This window comes from Gambusia affinis, linkage group LG06, assembly GCF_019740435.1.
Source record: "Gambusia affinis linkage group LG06, SWU_Gaff_1.0, whole genome shotgun sequence".
Taxonomy (NCBI): Eukaryota; Metazoa; Chordata; class Actinopteri; order Cyprinodontiformes; family Poeciliidae; genus Gambusia; species Gambusia affinis.
Genome location: NC_057873.1, coordinates 4,696,123 through 4,713,342, shown reverse-complemented (window position 1 = coordinate 4,713,342; position 17,220 = coordinate 4,696,123). Strand labels below are relative to the sequence as shown.

At 36.3% G+C, this 17,220-nt stretch overlaps 2 protein-coding genes across 2 annotated transcripts; both read left to right on the top strand.

Annotated features, from left to right (window-relative positions):
• Positions 1-262: 262 nt before the first annotated feature.
• kctd14 (potassium channel tetramerization domain containing 14) lies at positions 263-5,243 on the top strand. Its single transcript, XM_044120499.1, has 4 exons — positions 263-425; positions 2,621-2,845; positions 4,068-4,202; positions 4,794-5,243. The coding sequence occupies exons 1-4, from the start codon at positions 372-374 to the stop codon at positions 5,103-5,105; spliced, it is 726 nt and encodes a 241-aa protein (XP_043976434.1). The 5' UTR covers positions 263-371; the 3' UTR covers positions 5,106-5,243.
• Positions 5,244-10,670: 5,427 nt separating this feature from the next.
• Positions 10,671-17,203, top strand: LOC122833149. Its single transcript, XM_044120497.1, has 3 exons — positions 10,671-10,780; positions 12,025-12,502; positions 15,625-17,203. Exons 1-3 carry the CDS (start codon positions 10,723-10,725, stop codon positions 15,965-15,967), a joined length of 879 nt encoding a protein of 292 aa, XP_043976432.1. The 5' UTR covers positions 10,671-10,722; the 3' UTR covers positions 15,968-17,203.
• The last annotated feature ends 17 nt before the right edge of the window (positions 17,204-17,220 follow it).

Sequence of the window (17,220 nt, the reverse complement as noted above, 5' to 3'; positions counted from 1 at the left end):
GAAATATAATACTCCATATTTTAGTAATAGAAAATGTAGCTTTTAATCACAAATTAAGACTAGTAAAAAAAATTTTTTTTTTTAAACTTGGCATCCATTGAAATGTAATTTTTGTGTATCCTGTCTGTTCCGTGTCTTTTTGTTATATAAAATATTTATTTAGATTTATGAGTAAATCTTAGTAACACTGGTTGCTAAAGTAATTTTCATTTGTCCGCTGAGATGCTCTTTAGACCGGTTTCTAAAAATGCAGCAGAGTGAGACATCTTCCCAGCGTTGCAAAGTTTATGGTTGGATCCGGGTTAGGCCACGCCCCCTAGCTGCTATCTGCTTGACTCCTCGGTCCCACCTGGACTTTCAGAGGACGCAAGATGAGTCTGCCGGACTACAAATCAACTGGTAGACAACCTTCATCTGTGCTTTCGGTAAGAAATCTGACTCATCGCGTTGATTTTTGTTGTTTTCGGGTTGAAGCTGAAAAAGTTTCACCTGTCCGAGAAACAGGTGTCTGGAAGTTCAGATCGGATCGCATACGGGTCTCAATATCTATATTAGTTTGTGCAAAGTGACGCGGTTGGGTGCAAATTGTTGTGTAGATTACCACCTCAAATGTTTGTTGGGTGATTTACTAAGCTGCCCTGATTACTGGACCCACAGATAATATCTGACTTTGAGTTGGTGTTATCTCGCGAAATCAGCTGAGAACAAGTTTGTCGACTTATGTGAGGCTTTACTGCAACTCAAGCACGAATAATCTACAAATAATACTCAAGTTAAACGACTTTTGTTGCTTAAATTGATCAAATTAACTACTTACTATGGTTCATTTTTAGTTGATAATCCTGCACTGAAGATAAAAATATGCTGTTTCTTTGCAGATTCAAGTTTGACAGAGATCAATATTTATAATTGTGGCGCAAAACTACAGATTTACAGAGCTGAAAGACAACTACCGTCTATGGGTTTTCCAAATTTGGCCTTTATGGTCTAAAATTATTAAAATGAAGAGCACAAAAACATTCAAAGTATTTTACCTAAAATAGGTCTAAGAATGATTTGAACCACCAAGCTGTATGGAAAGCCACCTGTGCCTCAATTTCAAAACGATATTTTACACATAGAAAAATTTTAAGAAGAGCAACAAACATAAAATAATCTATATTTACATCAACAAAAAAGGTACAAATTATTATTTAAATCTAAAATTTATTTAATAAATATTTTTACTTTATGGTCACATGGCGCAGAACGTCATGAACTTGTTTTCTCTTTCTACCTTGCAAATTCATGCACGGCGCAAAGAGAAGACTCTTTCTTATTGTGTTCCCTTACAATAAATGTGCTTGCAAATAAACTGGTTTATTTTGTGTACAGTCACAGTAGTTGCTTTTCCATTGACCTTAAAACTACAAAAATTGGACTTAACTTAATAAAAACCCATCAGTGGAAACACTTTCTTGTATCACCAGTAACATAATCAACAACTGGATGTTACTACTGGCAGAAATGATGAAGAAAAGTACAGGAAGTAATTTGAGGATGATGGGATGGTATATTTTTTTTATGATTTGTCACGTGAACAAACATATTCATATGCAATTTTAATTGTACTTGTTATTTAATAGAAACACAGCAATTGCTAAATTTTATTTTTTAGATACTATCAGAATATCAATACATTTAGGAAATGCAGCTAGTGATAAGAAATGTCAATTTAAAGTCCTGAGTGAAAACTTGTTTATGCTTTCTTTACAATATGGTGCAAGAAAATGGCTGAAAATGTATCTGATAACTGGGTGTTTGTGGTTGTTTTTATGGTAACCTTCAGTGGAAAAATAAAAAGTAGCAGGAGACTGGACTGCACGACTACCAGCAGGAAAGAGATTCCAACCAAAACTACCATTAGATGGCGGTATTACCCCGTTAATATAATTAAAACTAGTCTAAATGGTTTGGACGTCTCTGTTATTTCTTTACTGAAATAAGACAAAGTTAGCAGATTATTTCACTGATAATAATCTGCCACCCATGTTCAAAGTGGAAAAAAAATCTGCCATTGTAACTAGAACTTTTTCCTCAATATTAAGAAATCGAGACTTAAAACGAGATCTTATATCTTGTTGAAAAGTTACTTGTAAGTTCTCTTATTTAAAGTAAAGTTAGATATTTGCACTAGAAACTACTTTTCAATACAGGAAGCAATAATAATAACAACAAAAAAGAATTTTACTATATATTTGATTCAGATTTTAACTACATTCACCAATTTAATTATTTCATTGAGGAATAAGTGAAGAACTTTAGAATGTTTCATTATTTATACGAGACATCTCTTTCCAGTTTCATTAAATTGATCACATGACTATAATAAGTTATTTGTGGATTTACTCTGAGACTTTTATAGCAATATTATCTAGAACCTGTTGTAAGGGAAAAACAAAAAGAAAACGAGTGGGATGTTTTTAGAAGCAGCTGTGACCCAGATGGAAGAATAAAAAGGTGCAAAATGTTAATTTTAACCTCGTTCAATGCATCATAAATCCAGATCCCTGTCTACAAGATACTGAATCGATTCTATCTGGTTGTTTTAAAACGTTTTGTGATTGTTTTCCTACCTCAGCACTCTTCTGTGGTTCAGCTAAATGTCGGGGGTCACCTGTTCAGCACCACACTGAGCACGCTCAGAAGACACCCGGAGTCCAAGGTGGCGGAGCTGTTCGGCTCCCAGCCCAAAGTCAGCACCGACGCTCAGGGACGCTTCTTCATCGACCGCGACGGTTCCCACTTCGGAGCCGTTCTGGAGTTCCTGAGGTCGGAGAAGCTGCCGACGGAAAACATCCGGGAGGTCTGAGGCACACACGATGAAGACTTGTTCTTAAATCACTCTGTGACAGGGCTGCAACGATTAATCAAATTAATCAGTTATTGGAATAATCATCAACTGGTTCAGTAATTAATTAATCGATAACTGGAGTATAGAGACTCAAAAAAGGGTAACTGTTGAAAGAACAACAAACTCAGAGCAGCAACTGAGTCAAAAATGTTCAAAAAATATAAACATTTTGCATTTAAGATAAAAAAAAAAACACAAAACTTCTTTTTCTGTAGATATTTTCTACCCAGATCTCCTCGAGTGACAGTTTTAGCTTCATCTGGTTCAAAATCTGTAATTTGCTATAAAGCACTTTTTGCTAGTTATTAATTGGTCAACCCCAAAATAATCAATAAACCAACCCTACACTCTATTGATAAGTCAAGCAGAAATGGCTGAGCTTTTCAAATGTTGATGTTAGAAGTATCTCTTAGCTGCAGATGCATCTTTTGCTACAAATGATCAAGCGTTCATGAAAAGAATGCAATGTTATTGCATTTTAGGCAATAAAATGTATATTTTCTCATGAAAAAAAAGAACTGAATTATGTTTAACTGCATTTTATAAATATATTTCTGACATTATATAAATTAAGCATGAATGTTAAAGTAAATCTGCAAAATGTGCCATTTTATTATGTAAAAACAGAATTTTTTTTAGCTTTACATCATGTTATAATGTTATACCTTTATCAAAAACTCAACTAGAGTGTTGTACTGATTCTTTCTTGCGTATTTGAGAAATCCTTTAATCTCCATGACAGCCATTCAGCTGTACAAAACGCTTCCCCAGAGCTGCAGCTTTCAACCATCTCACAGAGCAGCCTTCTCCCACTCAACTCCTTCAGACTAGCCAACAGCAATTAGCAAACACCTGGTGGAACTGAACATCAGCTGAGCTCATTATAGGAGCTACTTCTCAGTGAAACCCTGGTGAAAGTGTTGTTAAGAGGTTAACAGAGGAGCCATGTTGTGAGGACCTCCTGAAGGCAGAGTTTTAAATAGATAGAGGCCCAATTTCAAGGTGTTCATTTACAACAGAGGCTAACATAGTTACTCGATTGAGCTTCAAAATGGAACTATGCGCCTGGAAAACACATAATTCTGCCCTTTTAAATGAAAAATCTGCAGAATAATAGATAAAGTAATCATTAACTAATATAACTGTTAGCTCCAGCCCTGCATTGTGTGTTCAGGTGTATACAGAAGCGGTCCACTATAACATCAAGCCACTGATCAAACGTCTGGAGGAGACGCCTGAGCTGTTTGGGGAGCTGGTGGGGAGACAGCAGTTCCTCTCCAGGGTCCCGCACTACAAAGAAAACATCGAGGTCAGCTGCTTCCTGTTTTTAACGTTTTCTCTACTCTTTTTATCCCAGAACCATCTCCTCTTTACTTCCTTTTTCAAAATTATATAGTCTGGTGGAAGTTTACATTTACAACAACCTCAGTCAACCAAAGTGGTTCCTAACATCACAGGTAGATGAGTGATAAAACAAGAAACAAAATGAAGTTTGATGTAGACAAATAATAATACAAACAATAGTAAAATTTGGCAGTAAAGTACCAAAAACAGTATGAATAAAAACTAAGACGCACTTAGTTTCAGCTGCAGCAATTTCCCCAAAACTTAAATCAATTAAGTACAAATCCCCCCCCCCCCCCTTTTTTTTTTTTTACTGTTTATAAATTAGAAGCAAAGCAACTCTAGTTCTAAGCTGGTAGCTTGTTTATTGTTGTCATAGCAACTTCTTAGCAACTGTTATGACAGCTAGTTAGGAAAGACTATTCTATTTTATTCTATTCTAGTGCATTTAATTAATAAAAGAACTAAGTCCGATTTTTATACAACTAATAAAATTAACTTACAATTAGCTTCACGTTAGCAAGAAGCCCTTAGAAATGTTAAAATCTTCTGTTAGGTTCTGATCCGTATTGCCAGAGCGGAAGCCGTGGCCGCGCGCCGCTCCACCATCCTCATCTGCGTCATGCGGACTGAGGACGATCTGGGTTTCTATGACAACGCCGTAAACAGCCTGGAGGCCGGCAAGGAGTCTGCGGTGACGTTCGGGCCGTGGAAGGCCGATCCGTCCGTCAGAGACCTGCTGGACTGCGTGAAGATGGACATCGAGAGTCGCGGCTACAACGTTAGCATCGAGGCACACGTGCCCGAGCGCAGCTTCCTGTCCAAGAGCTACGACTTCTTCTACAAACTCACCTTCACCTGGTGGTGACGGGGCGCATGGGAGCTGTCTGTGGGTTCAGACTAAACGACTGGACTTTATTAATTAATTATAATGAGCTGCACCTTCTGGTTTTCTTACGGAATAATGTTCAATCGAAATAAAATACACCGATTTTTACTTTTTAAAGGGAATTTTTTGTGCAAAATTCACTTTTTATTTTTTTACTTAATTTTTTGTCTCTAATGCTCCTAAAGCCAGCCAAAGTGGCGTTTTTTGGGAATAACCTAATGTTTTTTTTGGTGTCTGGAAAATAAGCCATTAAAAAACCCCTCATGATTGTTAAAGTTGCAGTATGTAACTTTTATAAAATATATGATTTTTAAATATTTGTTAAAACTATCACCATGTCTTGACAATATGATGTGATAATGTGCTAAAAGATCGATCTCCTCCACCTTCTGTCTGAGCTATTATTAGCATCACCAAGAACAACCAATCAGAGCCAGGAGGAAGGTCTTAGTGTTGTCAATCAACCTCATGAATGTGAGGTTGATTGACAACCTCACATTCATGAGGTTGCTCACTTGCTCTGAAAATGTATTATCGGCACGTTACAGGAAAACTGTTTATAAGCCATCATCGGTGGCTATGCTAATTAGCCTTAACATTCACAACAAGATCTGCTGATGGGGAGCTGTACTGTAGCAGAGAACAAGATGATTGACAGCGCTAAGACCCACCTTCTTGCTCTGATTGGATGTTTCTAGTTAGCACTGGGAGAAGCTTAAATTTTTTTTGACAGATAATCTGTCTCATACTCTCAAGATACAGTGACGGTTTCAACAAATATTAAAAAATATATCTATTTTTTATGAAAGTTATCTAGCAACCCAAGCTGAGATCCAGCACGTTTGGTCAGCTGGTTTATCATTGACCAAGACAATTGTTTTGTTGTCGACTTATCATTCAGAAACAACTTTCTGCATTCTAGTTGGTTGCACAGGAGGCTCCACTTCTGCTTTTCAAAGATGTACGGTTGTCTAATTGTGCAGCCATTTTCATGCGCAAGTGTAAATGTTGAGTTTTCAAAAGAGAGTGGCTAGATAAGCAGCTTATTTGGATTTAAAGTGACAAGAGGCCCTGAAAAAACTAAAAATATTTTTGCGCAAAAATGTGATGAACATGTTTTGTGTAGGCCATAGATTTGTTCCAACCTTTTCAAGGAAGCATAATAGGTCACTTTTAAGTTGGGCAATATTCTTGCGAAGTGTTTCATGTCCGTCGTTCTAACGTCAGGCCTACAGTCATCCTCTTCAAAATGTGTCGCTGACGTCACACTGGTGTTTATTTCACTGCTTTGAACATTTTCACAGCTTTCTGAGGGGATTTCACTGTCAGCAGACAATACTGCGTCAAACCCTCGACACTCCGCAATCCGCAGCTCACTCACAGATGAACCGAAGTGTGTGAAGAGGCAAAAGATGAACCGTAAGCAGAGCAGCTGCCCCGACGTTGGCCACGTAACATTTAAAAGCTGCCAAACCACATCCTGTCAGGATGAGGGGGGGCAGAAATCTGCTGGTGTCCAACGGGGCCTTGAATGCACCGCCTTTATTCTAGAACAAGACAGCATGTCCTGTTAGGTGAAAGGGGAAATCACAGAGTCTGAATGTAGAGTTGATTCAAACGTTTCAGTGGAGGAAATAAATATATCCTGGTGTCTGTTCTGCTGACTTAATGTTTTTAGAAACAGTTAATAATGAATGCACAGGTTTTAATAAAACTTAAAGACACTTTGACTTAAAAGATTAAGAATAAGTGTCGTAATGAAAGTTTTACTTTCCAGTCAAAATGCCATCAGTGAAACATCCTGGACTGTTTGTGAAAAAAAAAAAAGAGCATTTTCACTAAAAAGAATCTGTAAATGTGTTACATGTATTCAAATTAAGTTTATCCAAGCAGATATATTAACTTTATAAAGTAAGTTTGACAAACTTAATTTGAATACATGAAACATAAAGGCCATTTTTAAAACTGGAACTACATTCTCTTCAAAGGTCCAAACTTTTTGTCATGTGGACCAAAATTGCAAAGTCAAATTTTTTTTAGCGGGCCTGGAAAAAAAAAAGCACATAAAATAATTTATATTTTTCTGTCATAACAGATCCAAAACTTGAAAGGATTTTCCACATTAGCTGTATTAAATCAAGTTTAACACAAAAATAAATCAAATTTTTTGGATTTCTTGAACAAATAGTAGTGATAAAAACAGGATTTGGTTAACTTTTTTCAAAACATTTGATATAGTTATTGTTAAATAAGTAAATAAATATCTGTTTTGGTTGCAGTAAAATTGCCTTTTCAGTAAAGGTTTCTGGAGAGACATTGTTATATACTCAAAGCTTGGTTATAAAAACATACAGATACTTTACATTGTGCTTAAATTTATGTTAAAAAGTCTCTATCTGTGTCACATGCCTGTGCTAGACGGGACAGGTTTGTATCGTTCTTGCTGTTTGGAGGCCATAAAAATCAGTCCAAGGGCCACAAAAGGCCCCCTGCCCACATTTTTGACACATCTGCTTTCATAAAAAAAACCCGCCTCAATCCAAACATTTTGTATGGAAATCATCGATACGGCATTCTGAATCCTACAAAGTAAAATCCAAAGCTTGTTAGAAAATATTCAGATTCTCAAAAAAAGCTTAAAAATTTCTGGATTTTCTTCTCACTGAATGAAAAACAGAACATGTTTTAACCAAAAATTCACCAGACAGGCACAAACCTGCAGATTTTGTTAAAGTTTCATCAGTTTTTTATTGAAAGAAACTGATTAGAAAACATTTAATTTTGCCTGATTGTGTTAATTTTTGTTGCTTATATAAAATATTATCATTTTGGTCCTTAAAATACCAAAATTTCCACGTAATTTTATATTTTGGTCCGTCTGATGATGTTAAAATTTTTAAATGTTAAATGATTGGTAATTTGATCAGTTACTCAGTACTTGAGTAGAGTTTTACAAAATACTTTTTACTTTTACTTGAGTAAAAATAAGTGCTACTCGTACTTGAGTTCAACGTGGGAACAAATACTCTACTTTTTTTTTTCCCCCACCAGGGGGTCCTTTTTGTGGGCTCTAGTGTCCCTTATACCACAGCAGGCTGACAGGAAGGGGGGAAGAAGAGGGAGGAAGAAGAGGGAGGAAGACATGCAGCAAATGTCGTCGGGTCCGGGAATCAAACCCGTGACGGCCGCATCAAGGACTGGGGGCCTCCAAGCGTGGGGCGTGCTACCCTCTACGCCACCTGAGCACACCCCACAAATACTCTACATTTTGATGAATAATTCCTACCTATAAAACACAACATGATCTTTTCTCATCCTTCTTTATCTGGCACCATGCTTTTTTAAAAAAAATTTAAATTTTTAAATATGTGCACCAACCCTGCAGGGCTAAAAGTAATGCCTCATGGTACAGTCAAAGCTAAACCTGCAAATGGTGCTTAAATACGATGGAAAATCCTGCAAACCAGCATTAGTACAGTTTTCAAATGCAGCACAGTCAGCTTTGCGGAATATAATTGTTTTTTTTGTTTGTTTGTTTTATTTAGCACACACCCAAAATTATAGGTCAATTCAAGTTTCCACAGAGCAGGCGTTTTGCCGGCTACATACAGTGTTTTCACCACAACGTGTCACAATTACACTTCCTAGAACAAAGGAAGAATAGAGGCAGAAAAGATGCAAACGACAGCTTTTCACACCTCAGACCAAAGTGACATTTGAGTAACAACAACAAACGAGATCAGAAGATTTTTTATTTTTTTTATTTGAGTATAATAAATGCCAGTTCTACCAACATCCTGTAACATTGCTGGGCTATAGCAGACTTTCCAAAGATACCCAAAGGTCAACAGCTAAACAGTTCTCATATTTCTCTTTTATTGTCTGTTTTATGGTAAGAAAGCAGATAAACTAATGTAAAATACTCAAAATAAGTGTCATAATCATTGTAAAGTGGTGTTGTGTTAGAGAAATGTGAAAATCCAAACATAAAACTAGATTCTGTCCAATATCAATAGAATCTGTTTGATAAGATCTAATATTCGTCGTTTCAGACGAGTCAGACGTGTAAAAGTACATTAGTTGCTGCAATATGATTAATATCACAATGCATAACAAAAGGTTTAGTGCACTCAGTTATTGACCTGGGAGAAACTGAGCTTCCACAAAGTAGTGCATGAGTGGAGAGTGGAAGAAGAAAAAACTGGAAAGTGTGGCATGCTTTTGTTTTCAGCCTTTCTGAATAATTTTTTTTTTTTTTTTTAAAGCTGTGGTTACAGCTGCAGATATTTAGAGTTGCATCTCCAGATTTTGCTCATCTAGAAACTAAATTTTTTCTTCTGTCTTTGTAAAATAGCTCAACTTTAATCAAACTGAATGAAAAGTGTCTGAAAACAAAAATGTTCAAGTCTTACTACAGATTCTTTTGGTGGATTTTGCTCTGATTGTGAATTCAGGGTCGTGGTCCTTTAAAAATAACTTTTTCCCCCCAATATTGAACAGGTTTTATTTCAGTAAATGATTAAAAACTGGAATCAGAATCAGCTCTATTGGACAGTTTTTCACAAACACAAGAAATTTGAGTTTGCAGACATTTAAGTACATTTCAAAAGAAATAAAAATGATTTTTAAAGAGAAACATACAAATTATGGATAATCTTGAACCCCAAAGATAAGTTGGATCATCTGACAGTTAAGTGTGACATAAAACAAAGCAAATATAAATATCAAAAATATAACTTTACCTTTATCCTACTGTTAGCAATAGGATAAATGTCAAATGAAGAAAAATAAAGGTGTGAAAAGTTTTTCTCAAAGCCAAATTGATGCTGACAAACATTTATTTATTTAGTTTTTTATATATTTGCATTCAATTCTCTTTGCTTAGAATAGTAAGATGATACTTTGCTCACTGCACTGCAAAAACACACAATCTTTTTCTAGTTTCCAGTGCAAATATTTTAGTACACTTGAAATACGACAAAACTAACTTACAACTAAGTTTTCAGAAGTACTATTTAGTAAATAATTTCTTTGTATAGATTTTTATAGAGTGCTAGATTAACTGGCAAATAATTTCACTTTACAAGACATGTAAAAAATTTCCAGTTGCTTGGTTGCTAGGTAACAGGGATGGGCTTGGCAGGGGTTGCTAGGTAACAGTGCAGCAAAATATTTTACTTTTTCATGAATATTAACATATTATCGACTAAAAACAAGCTGTTATATCTTTCTGTAAAGTTACCTGTAAGTTAGTTTTGTCTCATTTCAAGTGTACTGAGATATTTGAACCAGAAACTAGAGTGAAAAGATTTGGTGATATTTTGTGTTTTTGCAGCCTGTGTCTGAGCTAAAACATGTGTGCATGTGCATGTGTGTGTGTGTGTGCGTGGGTGTGTGTGTGTGTCTGCGTGTGTCTGTGTGTGTGTGTGTCTCAGAGAGGATGCTGCCGCCCTGCTGGCCGGCAGGATGCAGATGATGCTGCCATCCCGTTAGCTTCAGGTTCACACAGGAAGTGCAAAACTGCTTTCTCAAGAGAGTTTGTTGCAGAGTAGCTGAAAGGCGACGAGAGCGGCGGTGCAGAGGTGGAATCACGAACATGATGGGGTTACAAATCTTTGTCCGACTCCTGCTGCTCACATGTCTGCTCCAAACAGGTACAATTCTTCGTTTTGGTCTCATCTGATCAGGTTTTATGGTCTGGGTTGGTGTTTTTTAAAGGTTTTCCAAATGGACTAAACTTCTGTTATATCCTAAATGTACAGATGTATTTTTTTAATATTTGTTTTAATATGTTATTATAATATTAAATATTGTGTTTTTATTATAATTAATAGCCATTAAGGCGCCATTCTGTGCGTCACTGTATACCCTACAAAAACACAAACTCTTGTCAAGTATTGTTGCTTTAGTTTCCAGTGCAAATATCTTATTGCACTAGAAATAAGACAAAACTAACTTACAAGTGACTCTTCCACAAGATATAGGAGTTTGTTCTAAGCCAATAATGCCTCAATATGGTTAAAAATACACGTTTTCTGGCAAATTTGTTCACTTATAACATGGAAAAATGTCATCACTGAAATAATCTGCCAGAATTTACTAATATTAAGGAATTTTTGACTTAAAACAAGCTCCTGAAATCTTGCTGAAAAGTTACTTAAAAATTAGTTTTGTGTAATAAGATATTTGCATGCTAAAGTATTAGGGCCGTACTAAGAAAAAAATAACAGAATAAAGTGACTTTATTCTTGAAATACTGTGACATACTATGTCTCTAATACTCAGTTGTACATTTGCAGGAGAAGCAAGACAAAAATACTTATGATTTTATGTTTTTTCAGTGCTCAACATGTTTCAAACTGCAAAAACACAAAATGTATTAATTAGTATTTTTGTTCTAGTTTCTACTGCAAATAACTTACAAGTAACATTTTAGCAAGATATAGGAGCTTGTTTTCTGTAAATGATTTCTTACTATATACTTCTACAAAAGTACTAGGTCAATTGACTGATTATTTCATTATAATAATACATTTTCCCATGTTATAAGTTAAATAATCTGCCAGTGGAACTAGAACTTTTTAAAATCAATATTAAGAAATTATTGACTTACATATTGAAAATTATTGGCTCCTACATATTTCTGAAAAGTTACTTATAAGTTAGTTTTGTCTTATTTAAAGTGCACAAATATCTTGCACAAGAAATTGGACAAGATATTTTTGTCAAATCTATAGTAAGATTTTCTGTTTTTGCAGTGCACTTAATGAATTGAGTTACTTCAGTAAATTCATTTTCTAATTTACTTTATTTTCTAAGATCATTAATTTAATTATCTTCCTTTAAGAGGACATCACAGTAACTCCTGGCGTAATGCTGCTTCCCGTTTTGCCTCCAGGTGTGAGGAGTGTGAAGGATTCGGTGTTTGTTTACAGCAGAATCGGAGACGTCGCCCTGCTGCCCTGCACCAAACCGATCTCAGCCGGCTGCTCTTCCGTCACCTGGACTTTCTTCAGAGGCGGCCTGGTCCGTTACAGCGAGGAGGTGACCAGAGGGCGGGTCAACCCCGACTCGGACAAATCCAGCAGAACCACCGTCACGTCCAACTGCTCCCTCGTCCTCAGCGACCTCACCGTGGAAGACGCGGGTTCGTACGTGTGTATGGAGAACAAGGAGGCGGTCACCGACGCCTACCTGTCGCTGCTGAGCGTCAGGTCGGGTTCGCCGATCACGGAGCTGCGGCCTGGAGGGAACCTCTTCCTCACCTGCATCCTCTTCACCTACTACGACGCGGGCAGCTGCAAGTCGTACTCCAACGTGATCAGGGTCAACTGGCTGGATGAGGACGGAAAGCAGCTGCCCAGAGACGACAGAAGGTTCATAAGAGTAAAACTTGTTACAAAAATCAATTTAGGGCTGAAATGATTAATTGGATTACACTGTAAAAACACAAAATCTTAACAAGTATTTTAGTCTAGTTTCTAGAGTAAATATATTAGTACAATTAAAATAAGAGAAAACTAACTTACAATAAACTTTTCAGCAAGATAAAGATAAAAAACAGTATTAACTCCACTGGCAGATTATTTCGCTTATAACAAGATGTTATAAGCGAAATAATCTGCCAATTGAACTAGTACATTTACAATGATTATTGAATTATTGACTATAAAAGCTCTTATATCTTGGTGAAAAATTACTTGTAATTTATTTTGTCTCATTTCAAATGTATCAAGATAGTTGTACTAGAAACTAGACCAAAAATACTTGGTAAGATTTTGTGTTTTTGCAGTGTGGCATTCACGCCTAACTTGCATAAATGTATTACCAAGTATTTTTGGTCTAGTTTCTAGCATAAATATTTCAGTAAACTTGAAATAAGGCCAAACTGACTTATAAGTAACTTGTCAGAAAGATACATAAACTTGATTTAAGTTAATATTGATTAAAAAATACCAGCTCCATTGAGAACAACATGGGAAAAAGTCTTTTTATAGGTGAAATAATCAGCTACTACAACTAATACTTTTTAAAAATCAATATTACGAAATTAATTTATTTAAAATAAGCCCCAAACTTTCTGCTTTCCAGTGATTAATTGGTTAATACAAAAAATAATAAACAGATCAGCACATTTAAGGTAAATCGTTTATATATAAAAACAGAAAAACAGGGGCGTGCGCCGGTGGCGTAGAGGTCAGCGCGCCCCACGTTTGGAGGCCCTCAGACCTCGACGCGGCCGTCGCGGGTTCGATTCCCGGACCCGACGACATTTGCCGCATGTCTTCCTACTGTCAGCCTACTGTGGTATAAGGGACACTAGAGCCCACAAAAAGACCCCCTGGTGGGGAAAAAAAACAAAAAAAACAAAAAGAAACAGAAAAGCAGAGTTCCAAGTATCACCGTTGTGGTACACCTAGATTACATTTTTGTATTGCAGATTTGACTCCATTTATTTTAACACACCAATGTCTACAGTCAAGGTTAGACTTGAACCAGATCAATGCTTGTTGAGAGAAATTTAGTTGTTTCACTTTTATCAGAAGTACTTTGTGGGCGTGCTGTGGTGGCGTAGGGGATAGCGCGACCCACATTTGGAGGCCTTCAGTCCTCGACGTGGCCGTCGCGGGTTTGATTCCCGGACCCGACCGACATTTGCCACATGTCTTCCCCCTTTCCTGTCAGCCTACTGTCATAAGGGACACTAGAGCCCATAAAAGACCCCCTGGAGGGGAAGAAAAAAAGAAGTACTTTGTGGTTTAAAGAGGGAATGTAGCTGCCAGGTGCTGCTAATGTAATGCTTTTGCTTCACTATTCATCACCTCTGCATAAACAGGTTTATTCTACTTGTCTTTATTTGTGTGAAACCATAATTTTCCTGTTGATGACCCAGTTTGGGCCAAGCTTCCGCTGACGGACAGATGCCTCTAATTTCACTATAGACTGACGTTTCCCACTGTTATAGATGCTCTCTGCTCCAATAAACCTCATCCAAATTATTATATTACCTCCTTTATGCGCCAATCAAGTGCTGGTTGATAACTAACTGTATTTCCACTATAGGTGTATGCAAATCTTTGTCTATATTCTGCTAATGTCTAGAAAACCTCCCCACAATTTCGTAATTGTGGTGTTTCCATTAAATAAGAAATGAAATTAAAATCACACGTAAACAATAAGTCGTTAATAATTATGGCTGCAAAGCATGTAAACAGTTTGTGAGATATATTCATAATTCAGCCATGACGCCAGCGCTCATCATCTATCGACCATCAGATAAAATGGCCGCCACACTGGGAGCGGCTACCTATGCGGCGTTTAGGGGAAATTGTAGTCGGCAATTTTACAAATGTTGTATGGATTAAACACGTCTGACTGGTACTCAACCTTTTTTTAAACTATGTGATGCTGTGAACTGCACTTTGTCCGAAAAACAAAGCGAAACAAACACTATCATCCTCCTACCACTTCCCGTTGTCTTTGTTGTCGTTTTCGCCCGCCGTAAAGTCCGACTGCTGCTCACGTGACCCCTATGACGTGAAAAAAGTGTTCCCATTACAGTCTTGAGAAACCATTCTAACGGCTGAACATTTATCATTTAACGGCTTAAAAACTACAGAAGCGCAGTAACCTTTTATTAAAAAACCGTTTGTTTAATTGCCGTGTTTCCATTAAGCGAATTTATTTTTCGTACTTTCAATGCGGACATTGTTATAGTTAATGGAAACGCAGATTGGATCAATGCTAACAAGGTGAGATAGCTAGTTTAGCTTCATATTGAGATTTTGTTTATTCGTAGTTTCTCAACTCTACCTCAAAAATGTAATTCTAAAGGTTTTTCACCACAGAAGTAATTTCCAACTAAAATCTTAAGGTAGAAGGCAGCATTTATGCTAAAAGAAAGTAATAATTATTGAATAGTGACTAAAAGTGAGAAAAAAATCTAAAGGTTGAGTTTCTTCAGATATTTTTGAAGCATTGTCTGCAGGTTTGTGAAAGGGATCCCTAATGCTAATGCTAATGCTGATTAGGGGGAATGACATTTAAAAGCGTTCACTGAAAAAATACAAAATGTTACAAAGTATATTTGCCTAGTTTCTAGCGGAAATATCTTAGTAAACTTTAAATAAGACAAAGTCCGTGATCAATACGTTGAGTAATAAAACATCATAACATCATACATTAACAAAAATATTATAAAATTCCTTTTGAATATTTCTAAATTAGCACCTCAAGATCTGTGATTTTGATTACAAAAAAACCCACAAAAGCAATCGCAAAATTTATTAATATTTTAATAGTTTAGCTTAAGGGCCTTTTAAATACATTCTGGCACAACCAGCCCTTTAAGAACATTCAGATTTTTGATATGGCCCAAAATGAAACTGACTTTGATGCCTCTGCTCTAGACCTATTCAAAGTGTTGGTTGATAAGATACAATCTATGCTGAAGACCTTATTATACACAATATAAAATATGTATTTTGTCTCCGGGCAGGCACAAGGTGACTGAAAACACTCGGTGCAACGTCACTCTACTCATTAATCTGCAAGCGGAGGACAACAACAGGAAGTGGAGCTGTCAGGTGGACACCACAGAAAACAAGAAAGTTACATTTCTAGATTTCAGATCCTCCTTTCTGTTTCAAAACACTCTCACGGACCAGACTGTGAAGCCGCCGGTCACAGAGGAGTGTCTCGCAGAGCTGCCCATCAGCCGGATCGTTCTGTGTGCGGTTCTCCCGCTCATGGTGTGCATCGTGGGATTCTTCACATGGAAATCAGACCACAAGAGAGCAAAGATCTCAGCTGCTGTCATCGAGCTGCAGGATGTTTACTGACTGACTGATTGTCCTGATCCATTTGCTGCAAAGAAACTGTAAAATGCAGAATGGGTGTTTACCAATCCACCTAAAATGAAGAAAATGGACAATTGTCCCTTGATACACTGTAAAAACACAGTCTTATCAAGTATTTGTGTCTGGTTTGTCTGAAATAAGATAAAGCTGACTTCTAAATAACTTTTCAGCAAGACATAGGAGCTTGTTTTCAGTCAATAAATATTGATGAAAAAGTACCAGTTCCACTGGCAGATTATTACAAATGGGTGCAAAACTTTATAGAAAACCCCCCACAATTTCACAATTGTTGTGTTTATGTTTAATAAATGCAATTAAAATCATGTTTCTTTAAGTTTGTCCATACAATAAGTCATTAAGAAACATGACACACCATTATCCTCTTACCACTTCCTGTAATTTTCTTTGTCTTTTCCGCCAGTAGTAACATCTGGGTGTTGATCACATTTCGATTCAACCGTAAAACCACCTCATTCTAGCAAAAACAGTTTTGAAATTGTCAAGTTTCCATTAAGTGAATATATTTTTGTAATTCCAATTTGTGCAATCTTATGGTCAATGTAAACACAGCTACTCATAACAAGACATTTTTCCCACTTTTTAAGTGAAATAATCTGCCAATAGAATTTGTACTTTTTGTAAACATTCAAGAATTATTCCCTTAAAACAAGCTATATCTTACTGAAAAGTTACTTGTACATTTGTTTTGTCTTATTTCAAGTGTAAAAAAATATTTTCACCAGAAACTAAACAAAAGTACTTGGTACTTTTGCAGATATTTGACACATACTGTGCTTCATGCTTGCTTATTAAAATGTTAACCTTGCAAACGTTGCAGATATTTCAAGGTTTCTTTTTACTCCATGCAGCTTTAATTTATTTAAAATCACGCTGTTCTCATTTGCAATAATTAATTTTAGTGTCACCTCCTCTTGGTTCTCATATCAAACTTGACAGTGCTACTTTGTTGCTCCTGCATTAATGTTTAAGAAAGTTCACAATGGTGAATCTATTTTTCAGTGTCAGTGTTATTTTTCAAATAAATAGGAAAACTCTGCACTGGCTTGCAAAAATAGTCATACTCCAGGAGCTTTTTCATATTTTCTATGCTACAATCACAAACAATGTATTTCATTTAGATTTTATGTGGCAGACCAACAAAAAGTAGAAATTAAAGTCATAATAATAAAAATCAGAAAAAGCATACTGTGCCTTTGCATTCTTACTCTACCTCT

Excerpts from the sequence above, each read along its gene's own strand:
- kctd14 (XM_044120499.1), top strand. The coding sequence starts at position 372 with ATGAGTCTGCCGGACTACAAATCAACTGGTAGACAACCTTCATCTGTG. Across the intron at positions 426-2,620 it reads AACCTTCATCTGTGCTTTCG|CACTCTTCTGTGGTTCAGCT; the intron begins GTAAGAAATCTG and ends TTCCTACCTCAG. Across the intron at positions 2,846-4,067 it reads CGACGGAAAACATCCGGGAG|GTGTATACAGAAGCGGTCCA; the intron begins GTCTGAGGCACA and ends TTGTGTGTTCAG.
- LOC122833149 (XM_044120497.1), top strand. The coding sequence starts at position 10,723 with ATGATGGGGTTACAAATCTTTGTCCGACTCCTGCTGCTCACATGTCTG. Across the intron at positions 10,781-12,024 it reads CACATGTCTGCTCCAAACAG|GTGTGAGGAGTGTGAAGGAT; the intron begins GTACAATTCTTC and ends TTTTGCCTCCAG. Across the intron at positions 12,503-15,624 it reads CTGCCCAGAGACGACAGAAG|GCACAAGGTGACTGAAAACA; the intron begins GTTCATAAGAGT and ends GTCTCCGGGCAG.